We start from the raw sequence: 19200 nt of genomic DNA on the forward strand, positions 1-19200 counted from the left end.
ATGTACACATACATAATATTAGGACGGTGCACTCAAACCCAATATTGCGGTGCATTAAACATGTGTCCATAAATAAAATTGAATTAATTCAAAGTTGTATTCACTTTTTTAAAAATATCTACGTGTATAGAACAAAAATCTACGACTGTTTCAATTTAAATCTGAATTTTCACCATGTCTTTACATTTTGCAAAAAAGCCCTAAATGGTAATATGTGTTCCAGAAACGTATGTTAACGTATGTTCCGGGTCGCTCAATTTTAATTTTTATACTGCGTTCCAATATATTTTGTAGTGTTTCACTCATGGTAAACTATACATGACGAGGCTGTTTCTATAAATATTTAAACTGTAAGTGGGGTTAGATGATGATTTACTTTATTATTATTCATTGTTACAGGAGAGTGAAACTTTGATACAAACTTCTTCATGTGGGACCCTAAAATAATCAAATATAGTTTGCAATATATGCACTGGATATTCTTAAGAGCATGCCTGTGACATCGATTGCACCATTATATTGGGTTTGGGTGTATAACATGTTCATGATTCATTGACAAAATACCAATTATACCATTTTTCTTTAAGTTATGTTTAAAAAATATTTTTTGGCTTAATTATATGAAAAATCAATGAAATATGACCTCTCCTGACGTTTGTCCCATTATCACTGACCCTTGACTAATTGCCGTAATTATATATAATTCATTGATATATTTTACCATGTTGATGTAGTAAGCCCTTTCTCCCCCCTTCCCCAACTTTCAAATAGGGGATATTAAGACTGTTCTCCTCACATTCATTTTCATAATTTTATGAAATTCTTGAGGCTCTAAATTGTCATAAGTATTACACTTAAGCGTGGTCACAAATCATTCCTCAAATGCTAAAACATTTATTCAAACAATGTTTTTTTAAAACTTTTTTGTTTGAATTTTAAGAAACTCATAAACTGTGACCTCTTGTGACCTCTGACCCAATATCAATGACTCCTGACTAATTGTCACGAATCTTTGACTTATGGAATTAAATGTCTCATACACTAACTCCTTAATGGTATATTAATATATCTTTATCGTTCTCATATTTCCTTTTCCCTACCCCCATCTGAAAAAAAAAGCAATTGCCACTGGTGGGTTGGAGTTATATAAGGTGTGCAATATACTGCTATCCCACATATTTGGACAATAGAGGCATAGGCCTTACTAAAATCACTATGATAATTCGTCCTTTTTTTTTTTTTTTTTTTTTTTTATGTCAACACAAGTGGGCCTGATTTGGTATTAAAGTGCAATTTAAGACTAAAACTAGTCTGAGGCTAGTTGGTCTGACTTACTTTAAAAGCGAAAAATCACGAAAACATTGTTTTAAGTGTGAAATTCTAATAATGGATCCCTACAGTATAAAAAGATTTTAAATAAAATTAAAACTGAATATTTTTATGGTAGATTGAAGTGACTTTTCGAATGTTTGTGGCAAATAAAAAGGCATATCTTGTTTTAAAATAAATGTACCTTTTTTATTGCTTTTGAAGCTATATTTTAGGCTCCGATAAATGTGCGAGGGGAGATAACTGCTTTACCACTTCAGTTGAAGTCAGACGAGTTACAGTCTTACTCACTGGACTTTCAGTTTGTTTTTAGTCTTAAGATCAAATTAAGACACCTCACTTAAAGGGATAACAACTATTCGTATTAAATCTAAATTTCACAATAAATACATATTTTTTAGAAAAAAAATAAATAAAATAAAAACAGGGACCAATTTTTAATGTAGAAATGGATTCATTAACCATTGGTAAATATGGGAAATTGCTGTATACCCCAGAAAAATTCATTTTTTGGGCAAAATGAACAGTTGTTATCCCTTATTTCTTTAAGATCGCCTCAGACTAGTTTTAGTCTTAAAATGCACTGTAAGACCAAATCAGACCCATTAGTGAAAGAGTACGGTTCATGGCCTAAATGATGCATATATTACTCGGTCGTTTTAAAGCATATTATTAAATCAATTCAACGGGTACCCCTGTTGTATTTACGTATCTCATTATTCCACATTTTTAAACATCTCAGATTTGCCGAATGTTGCTGGGTACCACTGGAAACAGGATCTTTAAAAAGTATAAAAGTTACAACTAAATATAATGCTGGTATCCGAAACGACACGGGAAAACCAAATGCAAGCCCTGTAACCACAAGTAACCCCTTGGTTAGGTAAGTACTTGGTGGCGCAAAACGTGTTTAATGCAAGTAAATTTTCACGGAACACCATATTACTTTAATCACAGATGAATAAGATTAGTGCAAAAAAAGTTAATATAATTAGCTAGGGAGCTCGCTAATAACGCATTGATCCACTATAATTAAAATGGTTCTTGTCATTATTTTTATTATCAATAGCATGGATATCACATGTGGCTATCAATTTGACATCCCGAGTGTTGATGCAGATGGGGATATTGTAAGATGTCGCTGGGCAATTGGATATGCTGAGTGCGGCAACGTGTGTGGGCCACTTCCGGGGTCAACTTTGTATCCAGTACGTAAACTCTCTCTCTCTCTCTCTCTCTCTTTTTCTTCCTTATCGTCATATATATATAAATCAATTTCCACTTGGAATGCATTTCGAAAGTTTTTGACATGACAAAAACATTCGGGATGCCACAAGAATGGGTAAAAATATTTAGAATGCTCACGGAATTTTTAGAATGCTCTTCGATTATCCAGGAGTGCACAAAGAATTGTCTTTCCGGCGGCATTCTTGCTCATTCCTCTAGTGTGGCGGGGGCATAATGAAGAATTTTCAAAATACCAGTAAGAATAACTCACAATGCGCTTCGAACCCACCTGGAATGATTCGTGCACATTCCGGTTGTATTGTATTAGCTCTCAAATGCAGCTCGAAAGTAGTTGGAACACATTAGGAATATCGTTAATGCTGTCTAAATATAGTGAGAACATCTAGAATGCACTTCGAATGCCATACACGTGTGGTTTCATTGCTGGCTGAATTACGGCATGGACATAATGAGAGAAGGACGTGAAACGCGGCATCTTCCTTTGAAGCTATGTGCGTTTGGGTAAACATTCGCCCATTGTCTCAGATAAGCTGTTTTGATAGCTCCACAGGAGCCTGAACAACTTATTATCAAGGTAGCGCGCGCTGTGCCTCATTGAAATTATTTTGTTTTATTGCATGGATAACGCAATTTCTCGCGGTCCCTCGTGGTTGCTATGATACAGCATTGCCTCCATCTTGTAGTTGCTATCACATAGACTTGCGTCAACAAGTGGTAATTTGTTTTGGGTTTTCAGTTTCTTTTCTCTGTTACCTAATAGGCTCTGGCCTTTGTCTGTACTTGTTATCGTTTCCAAGATTGTATTGATATATGTCGAACTGATATATAATTGGTTTAAAAGCATGGTGACTAATAAAGCCAGGTAGGTGCAATCCAAACTCATCTGATAACAAGATAATGCAATGTAGCAAGCCAATTACAGAGGTGAGACTTAAATCACAAATGTGATCAAGATCCACGATCTACTTTTATGACCATTACCCAATGAAATATAATCATGAAGTTTGCATGTGTACATGTCCACATTTATACTTAAATTAAAAGACCAATGAGGGTGTTTGTCAATCGTCTCTATGCTGTTTAGGGACTCCAATTTAAAGATGAAAAATATTAATTATCATTCTCAAACTGGAGCAGACCGTAGCCGGTCAAATATATATATATATATATATATATATATATATATATATATATATATATATATATATATATATATATATATATATATATATATATATGTAATTACGTGTTTAATATAACAAAACAACTTGCTATGTCTGTGAGTTATTATCAATAGAAATATTTTACATCCCACAGTGCAAAACTAACATATTGGACTCAACGCTTTGGTGGGTAAAATATCAGTTGATTTATTTCAGAACTGTTCCCTTATCATCCCGTCTTCTAAGCGAAGCCTGTACGGTAGTGGGTTTTATGCAGTAGCAATAATGTTGGAAGATTTCCCTGCAACAGACATAACACAGGGTGGAGTGCAGAAAGACGAAACAACTCCATTGTCAAAGGTCCCGCTACAGGTCAGGAATATTAAATAAGTATTTAAATTAAAAAAAAAAAAAACTTGGAAAGGACGGTATGGTTAACCCTATCATTGTTGCCTACCCCATGGCATTATTATTATTTAAATAGCACTGTTTTGATAGTAACTCAACGCGTAGCCAGATCGCTGTTATGCACACACGCTGCTTCCCTGTAGTTTTTTGTCCATAATTATCCACCAGAATGAACCTGCCTTTTGTTTCCTCACGTGGCAGCACGCGTCGCTTACACGTGTCCGTTTGTAGGACAGATCGGCGAAAAGTCGCATTTTAAAAGGCCCTTTATGAACTATATCACTTGCGTATTCAGAAAATGACTTTGCTTTTTACTGCCACAGGCATACATGACAGGTTTTTTATTGATTGATTGATGTTTGAATTGACGATTGTGTTTCTGAATTTCTCATTTGCCATAATTTGGGGTTTTATAATGTGTGAAATAACTTGGATATTTCAGTATCTTGCTCGCATAAAGGATGGTTGTAATTGCGGCAACCCGCCCACTTTCACAACTCCACCAGAGACAAAAAACCTACGTGCTGGGCAGACCTTCACGAAGGACTTAATAGCATTTTATCCCAGTGGGTATGTTTGCACTTGTAAGCACTTCCTTGTTCTATCAGCCTACAACAGGCAACAATTTAAAATGCCATGTATTTAAGACTTCAGTTGACAACAGAATCTGCGTATCGACATGACAGCACATAATCCACACCCATGCATATATTATATTCATAACATCCACTTCTTTCCACACATATAGAATAACTGCCATCAACGTCATTCCACCAACCGGTGCTAATGTGGGTGCAATGGTTACTGTAAATGGTACCACGGCCTCGGTTAACATAACCTGGACTCCGGCCCCTGCACAGCACGGACACCACCTGATTTGTTATCAAGCCTTTGGCGCTAATAGGTAAGTTCAGACTCATCTAAGACCCTGTTCCCATCCCCAGGTCGACGTAGCAGGATTGACCAAACTCTGTCACGTTACAGTTTAAATTATGTTCAGTCAAAAATTACAATAGGGTGTTAGCACCTGCACATGATAGCTGGCAATGGTCTGTAATGGCTCTTACCGAATTAATGCCCGAGCCTTAACACTGAGATGGTCAAGTACTAAATACTCTTCCCTGTTTCCTGAGAATACTCGTGAATGAATGCGCAGCCGCTTCCTGCTCTGAAACTGACGTTGAATCAAGATGCGCAGTGACGGAGCTCCAATTCAGGAAACCCCTCTAAGGGTTATTGAATAAAGGGGGTGATTGTGATAAAACTGCAATACAATATTGGTCACCTCTTACAAATGGAGTGAGATATTTGTTGAGAACGTTTCGGTGAATTGCCCCAATAACGTTCTTTTCCGTAAAGAACAAAGGTTGTCCCACCTTCGGTATCGTGTGCTTTTATTTATAAATGATCACATCACAGGTGAAGATTGCTATAAATAGTGATTTTCATTCCAGATGCCATAACTAACATGATAAGTCAGACAGAAAATACAAACTAGCCGTGAAGATATCAATATTTATTCACATGTATAACATGTACCCCCTCAAATCCGACGTTTCACTGTGATTTTCACAGGGGTAAAGAAATGTCTATTAAATTGAAATGACACCACCAAATGGCACCAAATTTACAAACATTTTGCATTAGGGTGTGCTCGTTAAAAACTCCTAGTCTAATTGTGTTTGTGTTTACCGCGTACTGTAATTATCTTCTCTAGGTGGCGGGGCTCGCCTTCAACAAGGGTAACAATTCTGTGTGATTAGATATTGTCCCATTCTTCCTAAAGACCTTGGGGGAGTTGGTCAAGATTATTAGGAGTTTGGTTCTCCTTTACATTGCACATTTCAATTCATGTCACAGATGTTTAGTAAGGTTAATAACAGGGCTCAAAGGTGGTTGCTCTATCCTCTGAACATTGGGTTTCAGCAACAAATCCCTCAGCAGACGATGACGCCTGCAGTATCCTTGAAGTCACATCTTACAAATGGAGTGAGATATTTGTTGAGGACGTTTCAGTGAATTCCCCCAACAACGTTCTTTTCCGTAAAGAACAATGCACTCAAACCGTGGGCTTGCAATTCTCTCCAAACGTGTCACTTCGGCAATATTATCCTTCACAAACCTTCCAAAATGCATTCTGCAACATGCCTACGGGCCCTTATTTGACCATTTAAGGCATACAACAACTTGTTCCTAGTGATGGTTGACCAAGTTCTGGTAGTACTGGGGTCATTGAACCTAACATTCTCAAATGATACTTCATTCCTTCTGCAAAAGGGGACTTCGGGGGTGATCCAGGTTTGATTATGACAGCACACTTGCTCACAGTTATCATGTGGTGAGTGATTCGTTGCAGAATCTCAATGTTCTGAGGCTGGATCCTGATAATTAACCTACTGGCATGCATTGAAATGTGCAATCCAGAGGAGAACCAAACCCTGAATAGTCCGGACTAATTCCGCCAAGCTTTTTAGGAAACATGGGGCATTATCTTACAAAACAGAATTGTTACCCCTGTTGAAGGCAGTGGCACCGTCTACAAGAGATAAATACAGTGCGCAGTGGCCACATATGATAATAGACACGTGACCTTTAACTAGCACACCCTAATGATAAATGTGTTTAAATTTGGTGACTCTTAGTAGTGTCATTTCAATGTAATGGGCATTTCTTTATCTCCGTGGAAATGACAGTTGGAGCTGAGGAGGTACATGCGATAAATGTGAATAAATGATATAAAATGTGGACATCTTAACTGCTAGTTTGTATTTTCTGTACCAATAATCATGTTAGTTACGGTATCTGGAATGAAAATCACCATTCATAGCAATTAACTCCTGTGATATGATCATTTATAAATAAAAGCACATGAAACTGGGGATGGGACAGCCTTTTTGACCTATGTTGTATATACTGAAAAACAAAATCACATAAGATGAAAACATATTGCCATAAATTGACGTTTGGCTGTTCAAAACATTAATTGTCTCGTCTGCTGATCTTACTGTATATTCATGAGAAAGAGAAGGAACATTAGAAACAATTAAAATTCGAATCAGCAGCACATTATATTATATTATATTATATTATATTATATTATATTATATTATATTATATTATATTTACAGATGTCCTGGACCGTACCTTTGTGACAAAATTGTAGTAGGTAATGTATAATATTTCGATGTTGGTGGTTGCAACCTTGGAACTTGGGAACCATTGCTAGAATCATGCTTGCACTTGAACGGGATGTCTTGTTTCATTTTATTTTATAATGGAGCTCTAAATGAATCGTGAATCATTAAGACTGCCATGTTTACAAACATATTAGAGTGGAATATCCAAAGCATTTTGCACGTTTTTGTGAAGTTTTATCTTCTTAAATGTCTTCAAATATGGAAAGAAGTAATACAAAAAAAATTGAAATACATTGATTGTAAAGGAGTGGTGCACTTACTAAGCAGTAATGCAGATACCCATCTGTTATGGAATATTCTAAAACAATGTTGTATGCTGTTTTCTGTAAAATCAATGTTCCGTCAAATTAATTGGGTCACGGCCCTGGCCTCTTAAATATAGAGAAGATGACATTTCGTTACACTTATTATACATTGACCTTGGCATTGACCCCTTTGACCTTGAAAGACGTTGCAAAGGATTCCCACTCAGCTCTGGTGACATTGAAAGCTGTTGTAAATGATTGGTAGTGCCTCATTTAGTAGAATTGTTCTTGGTATATTTGGTTACCAAGATATGTAAAGTTAGGTGACCCACCCCATTCTAAGGTGGCTGTTTTGAATTTTTTCGCCAAAAAATGTAACTGCCATGGGAGAATATTTGTGGATTTTTTTTTTTTTTCTTTGGCTTCATTGGGCCGTGTCTTTGTTTAAATGTTCATAGAACATTCCCTAATGTGCCAACTCACAGACGTGCATTGATATTTAGGTTGTTTTATTTGTTGTCTGTGAACGGTCATTCTGTGTCGGAGAGTGTCTCCGGTTTACCCTATATAGTTCTCACCGCATCCACTGCAAGTCAATACATAAATTAAATTTGAGCTAGTGCAGGTGAATGGGTGTTTAATTCTAAATGTAAGTCCCTTTTTAAATGTTAGGTGGCTCCCCTCTTTAATTAGTGGACAGGTGCTGCACCTGGATACCTCACATTTCTGTACTCGTATTGTTGAAGTTTCCAAATTTGGAATTGTTTTCAAATTTTGCTTTGGTTAAAATTTGCTTAAGTGATGGACTTTGTCTCTTACTCTTTATAATCTGCATTTCAGTTAGTAACATATTCATTTTGTCATTCAAATGGACTTGCATTTAGAATTAAACACTTAAGTGACCAGGTGTCGTGGATCTCACTCGCCATGTGCTTCTTTCATACTCGTCCATTACCACATCATCCACCAAGCGGTAGCCACGGTCAAGACGCGACCAATCGACAGCCATGTGTTGGATATAACATTGAATCGCTACACATCTTATTCATTACACATTGATCTCTTACACTTAGTTTGCTTGACAAAATTAATGATTTATCTAACTGTTTAATATGCAAGTATTGCTTACAATGTTGTCCCTTCAAAAGTGGAATAAAATATAAAATTAAACGTTCACAGACTCTTCAGTTGACGGCGGATTGTGCCCGTACAGCAATTGGAGTGCTTGCTCGGTAACGTGTGAAAATGGTACACAGACACGTTCTGAGGAGTGCAGGTGCCCTGAACCCGCCTACGGTGGCGCCGACTGTGTAGGTGCCAAAACCGAGACTCAGTCTTGTAGTGGCCCCCCTTGCCCAGGTAACGACCCCCCTCTCTCCCTCTCTCTCTTCTCTCTCTCTCTCTCTCTCTCTCCCTCTCTCTCTCTCTTCCCCCTCTCTCTCTGAAATCGCAGTTAAAACAGACATTTCATTGACCAAACCTAAAAAACAATATTTTATTATGAACCTTTATTGCCTTCCAGTTGACGGCGGATGGTGCACGTACAGTGAATGGAGTGATTGCTCAGTGACATGTGGAAATGGTGCAAACACACGCTCTAGGGATTGCAAGTGTCCTGAACCCGCCTACGGAGGCGCCAACTGTGTAGGTGCGAAAATCGAGACTCAGTCTTGTAGTGGCCCCCCTTGCCCAGGTAACAACCCCCCTTTCTCCTTCTCTCTCTTCTCTCTCTCTCTCTCTCCCTCTCTCTCTCTTCCCCCTCTCTCTCTGAAATCGCAGTTAAAACAGACATTTCATTGACCAAACCAAAAAACAACATTCCATTATGTACTTATATTGCCCTCCAGTTGACGGTGGATGGTGCACGTACAGCGATTGGAGTGATTGCTCAGTGACTTGTGAAAACGGCACCCAGACACGCTCTAGGGAGTGCCAATGTCCTGAACCCGCTCACGGTGGCGCCACCTGTGTGGGTGCGACAACCGAGACTCAGTCTTGTAGTGGCCCCCCTTGCCCAGGTAACAACCCCCCCTTTCTCCCTCTCTCTCTTCTCTCTCTCTCTCTCCCCTCTTTCTCTCTCGGAAATCGCAGTTAAAACAGACATTTCATTGACCAAACCAAAAAACAACATTTATTTTTTTATTTTTTTTTTTATTTTTTTTTTTTTATTATTGCAATAGAAAGAAGCAAGTACATAAATTTTACAAGCACACAATATTCATTACAATACCAAAGTCCACAAGGATTTAACGTATAAAAAATTACAGTCAATAATTTGTATACATGCAACTAGACAAATCCATATATACCTATCCATTTCTGCCATATAACATTGAATTTATCTACATCTTGAGATACAATGTATTTTTGCTTATAGATTTTGTATATATTTTCTAAGTAAATTTGAAGTTTTGTGAGTAACAGTGTGTCTTTCTGACATTTTGTTTTGTATATGAAAAACTTAATATGTATAGTCATGATTATATTGGATACATTACGTTCATTAATGTCAATTAAAATAAACTGTATATTACTGAAATTTAAATATATATTACAAGAAATTAACCATGCTTCTACTTGGCGCAAGAAATTTTGTACAATATTGCAATCCCAAAGTATATGATATATAGTTTCTACCTCCTCGTGGCAAAATGTACACATAGGTGATTGAGATAGGCCAGTTTTATATACAAAGTTATTTGTGGTGAGGATTCTATAGAAAATTCGAAACTGGAACCACAGCATTTTTGTGTCCTTTACCGACACATTGGTTTTCTTATATATCTTTTCCCAAAAATTATGATCCCGAGGAGTAAGAATATTTGACCATTTTTCCTCAAAAGTAGGCCTAGTATTCGAGCTATTTAATATGTCGTACATATCTTTTGAGCCCCTTGTTTGTCTAACAATAACTCGTATACTTTCTGGTTGCCACGGACCGTACCTTTTGATTTTATGCGGATTTTCATTTTTTCTGTATAGATCTTTTATTGTTGCGATAATACCATTGTATTGTAAAAAATTGATTTTGATATTGGCGAGTTCAGAAAATTCCTTTTATGAATATAGTCTACCTTTTTCATTGATAAGATCGTTCACTTGTCTATATCCTTTGCCATACATCTCTTTATGGAACAGCGTCTCTTTATTTATCCTCAAAGAGTCATTGTACCATAACGGGACTCTATTCAATTTAGTCATTTGTTCTTTTTTTTTTTTTTTCAACAATTCCCGCCAAGCTAAAAAAACATCCTTCCAAAATAAATTATGTGTGCCTGTTTGACAGAAGCGCAAATATTCACAACCACAGTTTAGCATCAAGTCTAATTTATATCTATGCAAAATGATATTTTGCCAAATACCCTCCGTATTTATCAACCGTCTCACCCAAGTTAATTTTAATGCCATTATTGAAGCTTCTACATTTATCATATTTAGTCCTCCATCTTTTATTTTTTTACATACTATTTCCCTTTTTACTTTATCCGGTTTACCTTTCCAAAGGAATCCAAAGATTAGCTTTTTTAGCTCCTTAATTATTTGGTTAGATGGGTTAGGCAGTGAAATAAAAAGATGATTAAATTTCGATATTATGAGACTTTTTATCACTGTAATTCTGCCGACGGGGGTCAAAATTCGTCTTTCCCATAAATTAAGTAATCGTTCAGTACTTTCAATTTTTCCCCGATAATTCCTTTCACTTATAGTATCTAGTTCAACATAGAATTTAATACCTAATAATTTAAAAGACGTTGCACCCCATATTAATGTCCAATTTTCGCACAGTTTCTCATTTGAATTCTTTTTACTCCCTATCCAAATAACCTGAGTCTTGTCATAATTTATTTTTAAACTCGAAATTTTTTCAAACCATCTTAGATCCTGTAGGGAGGCGTTAAGGGACTGTTCAGAACCATCTAAGATTAAGGACGTATCATCTGCATATTGCGATATCTTGTATTCATTTTCCCCAATTTGTATTCCTTTAATTTGAGGGTTGTTCTTTATGCTTACTGAAAGAATTTCAGAACATAACAAAAATAAATATGGTGATATCGGATCACCTTGTCTCAGGCCACGCTGTGGTTGAAACATTTCGGATAAATGACCGCCTTGATTTACTCTTGAAGTAATGTTTTTATAAAAGGTTTTAATGTAATTCATTATGTCTGGGCCAAAATTAAAGAAGATAAGAACTTGATTTAGAAAGTTCCAAGATATACTATCGAATGCTTTCTCAAAATCTATTAGAAGTAATAATCCAGGTATATGGTTTTCCTCAGTATATTGCATGAGATCATAGATTAAACGAGTATTTTCCCCTATGTATCTCCCTTTTAAGAAACCAGTCTGTTCTTTACTTATCAGTTTATCCAATACCGTTTTTATTCTACTTGATACGACACCTGAGGCAATCTTGTAAACGGTATTCAATAGTGTAATAGGGCGCCAATTTTTTTAAAAATTGTTTTGGTCTATCCTCCTTCGGAATGCATGTTATGATTCCCTCCCTTTGGGTGACAGAGAGCTGCCCATGTGTAAGACCATAATTTAAAGATCGTATGACAAAGGTCCCTACTTTCGCCCAAAAAAACTTTAAGAATTCCACAGTAAATCCGTCCGAACCTGGACTTTTATCACTTCTCATTTTTGTGAGGAATGTCTTGGCTTCAACATTAGTTATTGGACCTTCTAGACTTTCCCTCTCATCTGTAGTCAGTTTTGGTACGTTAAAATCTTTTAAATTTGTTTGCCAATCAATATTAGCACACTGTGTATTTTCTGAGTACAATTTTTCGTAAAACTTTTTTGTAATATAATCATTTTCACCAATCTGTAGTCGGGGAATAATTTTTTCTGTAAATCTTCTTTTTTCAAGGCTAAACAAATATTTTGTGGGTTTTTCTCCCTCAGTTAACCATTTCACGCGTGATCTAATAATACTACCTTTTAACCTTGCACTTCTCATCTCAACTAACTGTTGTTTTTTCCTTTCTAATTCTAGTTGAAGACGGGCATCACAATTTTCATAATCTTCTGTTAATTGTTCTATTTCTTTCATAAGCCCTTTTTCTACCTCTTGTATTTTTTTTCTTTTTAAAACATGCATACGAAATAGTCGTTCCTCTTAAACGTAAAAGCAAAAGTTCTAGAAACATCTGATCATTCACCATGAACTGCAATTCCTGGTCAGGAATGTTGTCAACATTTTCAAGATTATATATAGGAATGCAATATTCTTTTTTAAAATCTCGTATGGATTCATTAATTTTTTCGACATAGGTCATGTCATATAGGAGGGAATTATTAAATTTCCAAAGTCCTCTTCCTCGCTTAAAACTGTCAAATTTTACTTGAAGTTTAATTGGTGAGTGATCTGATCTATAACCAACTAGGGTGCTAACTGAGACCAGATTTGGAACTAAATTATCTGAGGTGAGAAAAAAATCCAGCCTGGCTTGTTTAACTGGATTTCTTTTTCGCCAAGTGAAATAGACACATTCCCATATAGTTCTCTATATGGGTCTACATAGCCATTTTCTTTTATCATATTTAAAACACTTAATCTTGCCTTTGGGTTATTTATCCGTGAATAATTATAGTAATCAGTATCTGGATTCAAAACCAGGTTAAAATCTCCACAAATTATTTGAAATTCACTGTCCATTTCATCGATCTTTTTAAAAAGATTTTCAAAGAATGCGGGGTTATCAGTGTTAGGACCATAGATATTTGCAACTGTTACAATTTTATCATCAACGTCAAATTTCAGAATAAGTATATTCCCGGATTCGTCCTTGAATTCCTGTAGCAATTTAAAATTTATGTTACTTTGTAGTAGAATTGCTACGCCTCGGGCGTTTGAAGTATAAGAACTGAAATAAGCTTCGTAACCCCATTCATTCCTTATCTGAGCTTCTATTTCATAAGTAAAATGTGTATCCTGTAAACAAAGGATATTACATTTCAAATTTCGTAAATATTGAAAGACATCTTTTCTCTTCTCAAAACTCCCCATACTTTGACAGTTTACGCTGATAATTTCTACCATTTCAAGTTGTTAGCTATATTAATATTCCATATGACGAGTATACTGCAACAATGACTAGCGGGGTCTCCCTCGTCTTCCTCTCTCGGCACGGTCTGACAGGCTGCGAGCGCGTTGTTGACCCGTGGCATGAATCACATCTTGCTGAGTAGTATTTGTTCCACGTGCCGTGCTCTGATGCATGTCGGGTGGGATAAACTCACGATCGTCAATAAATAGTTTATCCATCACCAAAACAGCCTTCTTTCCATCCCTTTTTGCTGCTTTCAAATGGGGCATCAAAAGCTTTCTCTTTTCATTGATCTCCTTCAGAAATTGTTCGTTTTCTCCAAAGGGTTTGCCAGCTAAAGTGCGCGGCGCGGCTTTCCTCACCATCTCCCGATCTCGGAAGGATGAAAATTTTGCTACTATCGGTCGATGTCTACCATTTATTTTCTTTCCTATCCTGTGCACTCGATCAAAGTTTATGCCCTCGTCAAACCGCATCTCTTTTTTGAGGAAATTCTGTAATAAATTTTCCGGTAATTCGTTGTTTTCCTCCTTAATTCCGGTGAAAACTAAATTGTCCCGCATCGACCTCGCCTGTAACATCACGTGGCGATCACGTAACTCATTCAGTTTTTCAGTCATATTCACTATGTCAGATCTGAGTTGTACATTTTCTTTTTGCAGCTCTACTTCATTTATTTGTATCTCTTTTAAAACTGTGTTTGTTTCATCGTTATTCAAGTAATTCTCGTCCAGTTTGTCACACGCAAATTTCACACTTTTCTCTAGTTCATTTACGTGTTGTCTTAGATCTTCTACTTCTGTTGTGACCTTATGAATCCGTAATTCAAAAACGTTAAATTTGCTTTCAATAACGTCTAATTTCTCAAGTTTTTGGCACATTTTTTCTAAAGTTTGTGCTATGTCTTCAATCTTTGAGTTATGGACTGCTTGCTGAGTACTTATCGTTTTTGTTTGAGGGTTTGCCGGCGTCACACGGAACGTATCGTTGTTATTCATAACCTTATTGGGCGCCGCAGGCGTTGAACAAAGCTGTGCAAGCGTGAAATCCTCACTGCTTTGAGAATTGCTCATCGCCGCTATCTTGTTACAACTACTCAGGCTTTCTTCTTCACTGCCAGATTTTGATTCTTTTTTCCTCTTCTTTTTAGCGTTATAGGACATTCCAAAAAGGTTCACTTATAATTTATACGTAACCCAGTCATTTTTTAATACCTTCTGATCAACCAAAAAGTATTCAAAACTCACTTTTATCGGAGAGGTTTTGACCCTTGTGTGTGCTTGTCTCGGCCTCGTTTCCAAAAAACAACATTCCATTATGTACTTATATTGCCCTCCAGTTGACGGTGGATGGTGCACGTACAGCGATTGGAGTGATTGCTCAGTGACTTGTGAAAACGGCACCCAGACACGCTCTAGGGAGTGCCAATGTCCTGAACCCGCTCACGGTGGCGCCACCTGTGTGGGTGCGACAACCGAGACACAGTCTTGTAGTGGCCCCTGTTGCCCAGGTAAATATATACATCTCTCTCTCTCTCTCTCTCTCTCTCTCTCTCTCTCTCTTTCTGAAATGCTTTATAGACATAGCCTAAACCATGTACCCCACAAGACCGCACACTTCAATATAGTCATGTCAGGCGACGTGTGATGCAAGAGACCAGGTTGTTACTTCCCAACAATGTGCATGACGTAAACAATTCATATATATTAAGGTGTGAATATTACAACATGTGAAGTTTCGACGCAGGGCCCGTTTTGGTTTTTATCCATATCACCCCCAAAAGAATCTACTCATTTGTTCTTTGGTCCATATGTGGTATATCCTGCAAATATAATCAAGGTTCGTCCAAAAAGTTTTGCGTTATGTTTCGAACAAACAAACTTACGTCATCATAAACAAGTGATAAGCTTATATTCGGAACATATCAATAGGAACATTATATCCTTTTGAGGGCGGCGATGACATTTTAATACTTATGTTCCAGTGGATGGTTATTTGAGTAATTGGTTACCGTGGTCTTCTTGTTCTGCTACCTGTGGACTGCCAGGAACAGTGACTCGGTCACGTACCAAGGAGTGTATATATCCCGACCCAGATTGTCCTGGTGATGACTGTGGCCAACTTCCGGAAGAATATGAAAACTGCACCCAAAAGCCGTGTTGTACAACAAGTGGTGGATCACCGGGTTCATTCCAACACGACAGAGGTTAGTATCCTATTGTAACCTTCGGATATAGCATGACAAAAATAGTTTTTGTCTGATAACGGATTCTGTTGCAGGCCCATATACACAATATACCTGCACACAGTAGATTCACAACCCCGTATTTTTTCTGTTGTTACAGTTTGCAGTAAAGTTGGACAGTTTTCAACTCAATTACAGGATTGATACAAAAATGACAAGCGTATTACTTAAATCCGGCTCTACATATCATAATTTATTTTTGCTATATAAGGTGTAAAGCTGTATGTGCTGGCATGTACTATCTTAAAACCGTACATGTGACATGATTTTAAGATGATCCTTTTTTCAAAACAATTGGTATTCACAATGTGACTTTCATTGTTATTTCTAGGAAATAGGCTTCATGATCTTCGCGTGAATTTCCAGGGAGCTAACACAAATGACAAGTATGTCACCTTTAGATGTGGGATTGTATTGATTGAAAGTATCCAAAACTATGGTAAGCCGAGACTTTTTTCCATATATAATGGATTTCCTATTATGGTATAAAATAAAAAAGTATACAGACTTGAAGCAAAATAATAAAAAAAATATGATTTTAGGATTGGTTTGGTTCCTTACTTGCTAGCACTCAGAGGGCAGACCTCCGCCAAAGTACGTCCATTGTACGTGCTAAGAAACCTCTCTTTCTCTCTCTTTAAAACTGAAACCATATGAAATGGAATCAACAATATATAGTGGAATCAATGGCAAAATCCCTCTGTTATCTAAATTAAAACCAAATCTCACATTGAAAACAAAATAAATAAACTAATAAAAACGATAAAAATAACTATTTTGATATGCACGTACTACTTGGATTACAGCTTAAATATCAGGAAGCTGCCCAAATCCAAAATATATAAAAACTAAAAAGATGGTGTCACAAGGGTCTTTATTGATATCCCGATTAAAAGAAGAGAAGAATAATATATCAACCAAAACAATAAATAGACTGAACGAACAAACTTTTTAAGGGAATAGAAGTGACTTAATAGATTCTGAGCACAACAATTTTAAGCATAACAGTTGAATCAAAATATGAAGTTGTGTTGGAAATGTTTATGTGCTGTTTGGTAATTATAAAGACACTAATAAAGCGCCCAACATGGACTTCGATTGGAATATCAAATTGTCATAACTTTGGGAATAAAGACTCAAAATACATGGATATTTTATTTTATTATTAAATTGCATCTAAAAACCAACGTGAATCGTATGTAGGTACTCATCATGTTATATAGTTTTTAGATTTTTTTTAAATAACGTAGATTTTTGACATGTTATTAAATTTTATTTCATCATTATTATATTTTCATTTTCAAGATACATATCCGCAAAGCATTCCTTACCCTAAAAAAGGGCCATATTGTTTTATTTATGGTTTTGCTAATTGAAATATTCCAGATGACACCTACGTTGCTCCCGTGCAGGCTGCCGTGACCGACGTATGTACCGACCAGTCTCGTCCGGTTTGTCACGTGACAATCCCTGCCCCTTCCGGCTGCCCCTGCCAAGTGATGATAAACTACACGTGTTGCGATGAATTATATTAAGTGGTAAGTGTTTATGGAAATAGAGGTTAACTGTTAGAAACAAAAGGGTCAGTTAAACTAATGATTGTGAATTTCAACACTCCTTGAATCTAGTACTTCACAAATTTGCATTTTTACAAAAAAGTTTCGTATATCTCTTGGAAGCTTTGGTCTCCTTTAATGATATATTGCATTCGGAATCCAAGCTGAAATCTTTATCAAATGTATTTCGTTATTTTACAGAGATACTCCAGGACAAAAATGCTGGACAAAACGGACTGATGCAGACATTTCTCGACTGCATATGCAGTTTCATATTATTCCCAATGATTATTAGTTAGCAGATTGAAAATGACAAAAAAAATATAAAATATGGGAAAAAAAACTGTCGCAGCTTGCTTATTTACCAATTTAATAAAAAAATCATTCACTTCCGAAATTAAATTAAAACTTAAATTTACCTTGCTTGTATTAAAGGCCATTATGTACTCATTTCAGTTTCCTTTATGTAATTTAATAATATTCTGGTGGTTTGAAATATTATGATATTTATATGTATTTATTAGTTTTAATATTTAAATATTAACGGGAAACATTTAGTTTGCTAGGAAGTTTTGATGTCGTTTCAGTATGCCTTTAATCATTGTTTTTTTTTTTTTTTTTTTTTTTTTTCTAAATTCCAATAATACAAGGGGTTGGTTAATTAATTTAATAATAAGTAAGCCTGCTAGATGCCAGAGGTACTTTGTTAGGCACCATTTTTGTTATTTAATATTTTAGTTAATTGATCTATCTTATTAAATATTCAGATTACAATTACATATTTTAATATTCGTATGCACTCATTTGGTGTGATAAGGGAGTGGTAAGCTGTATTGTAAACAAGTCATTCCACTTTATGCAAATAAAAATGCCGCAAATGCTTCACTTCGGTTGTTTTCCTTGCCTTATTGCTTACTGTAAGTTTGGTAAGCACATAATTCCCCGATACCGTTATCAGTTTATAAAGTAACTAATTTTCTCCTTCTCTTGGACCGGTGCTTGGGACGACCCTGTACTATCATTTGATGATTTATGTCGTTTCTAACCAAACAACTTACGTTATAAACGAGGAAAGATTTATGTAGGCTGCTATGGAATTGAAATCGCAGAGGAGTGTTTCATTCGGACATAACGCATAAAAACAATGTTACTTTAGAAACAAAAATATGCAGCAAATGACATAAGGTATAAACTAACTTGTAAACCTAGCATTGACAAAAAATCATCGCTATAATAAAAGTTCGCAGTCTTTGCCCTCAAAAACACATCAACATATCAATTTGTTTGTTCTCAACATGACTTAACAATCCCGGAAATTTGAAAATGGCACGTTGGGAATCACAAGCAGATAATCAATTACGCTGTAAATAACAAAACCATGCCCTGAGTGTCAGGGCACTATAACGCTAGTTTGCTCACTATGCATACCTTTTCATGGGGTAGCTTTACAGTGCCCCAGACGAATAGCTGCAATATTGAGTATCCGCCAATCACAGGAACTGATCTGCAATGAGTCTTCAGTGAGATGTCATTAGTCCAAAGTCAAACGTAAAGCACATGCACTTTTGCTTTATTTAATTTCATTTACTGTATTTGAGACGTAACTTGACAAATTAATAATATAGTTTTAAAAGAAAATATATATACCAGATGTTTTTTTTTTTTTTTTTCAACAAAACATTTGCTCCTGAAGATATAAACACAACTGACGTGTGCAAAGTTTGACAGCTACACTGTATACCTGAGACCA

The 19200-nt window shown here is 36.2% G+C and overlaps 2 protein-coding genes across 2 annotated transcripts in view; one reads left to right on the forward strand and one right to left on the reverse strand.

Annotated features, from left to right (window-relative positions):
* The window catches only part of LOC106180466 (uncharacterized), a 104434-nt gene that overhangs the window by 25042 nt on the left and 60192 nt on the right, over positions 1-19200 (forward strand). Inside the window, exons 6-10 of the mRNA XM_086994118.1 lie at positions 2072-2212; positions 2399-2537; positions 3957-4112; positions 4591-4718; positions 4897-5052. Coding sequence (XP_086850244.1) covers positions 2072-2212; positions 2399-2537; positions 3957-4112; positions 4591-4718; positions 4897-5052 — 720 coding nt within the window. The remainder of the gene's footprint in view (positions 1-2071; positions 2213-2398; positions 2538-3956; positions 4113-4590; positions 4719-4896; positions 5053-19200) is intronic.
* LOC147760242 (uncharacterized) lies at positions 12438-14812 on the reverse strand. Its single transcript, XM_086994036.1, has one exon. It carries the CDS (start codon positions 14810-14812, stop codon positions 13697-13699), a length of 1116 nt encoding a protein of 371 aa, XP_086850162.1. The 3' UTR covers positions 12438-13696.

This window comes from Lingula anatina, chromosome 8, assembly GCF_051362555.1.
Source record: "Lingula anatina isolate TDL-2025a chromosome 8, LinAna3.0, whole genome shotgun sequence".
Classification (NCBI taxonomy): Eukaryota; Metazoa; Brachiopoda; class Lingulata; order Lingulida; family Lingulidae; genus Lingula; species Lingula anatina.

Bases quoted from the DNA above. Each gene is read 5' to 3' on its own strand.
- LOC147760242 (XM_086994036.1), bottom strand. From the start codon at position 14,812: ATGTCCTATAACGCTAAAAAGAAGAGGAAAAAAGAATCAAAATCTGGC.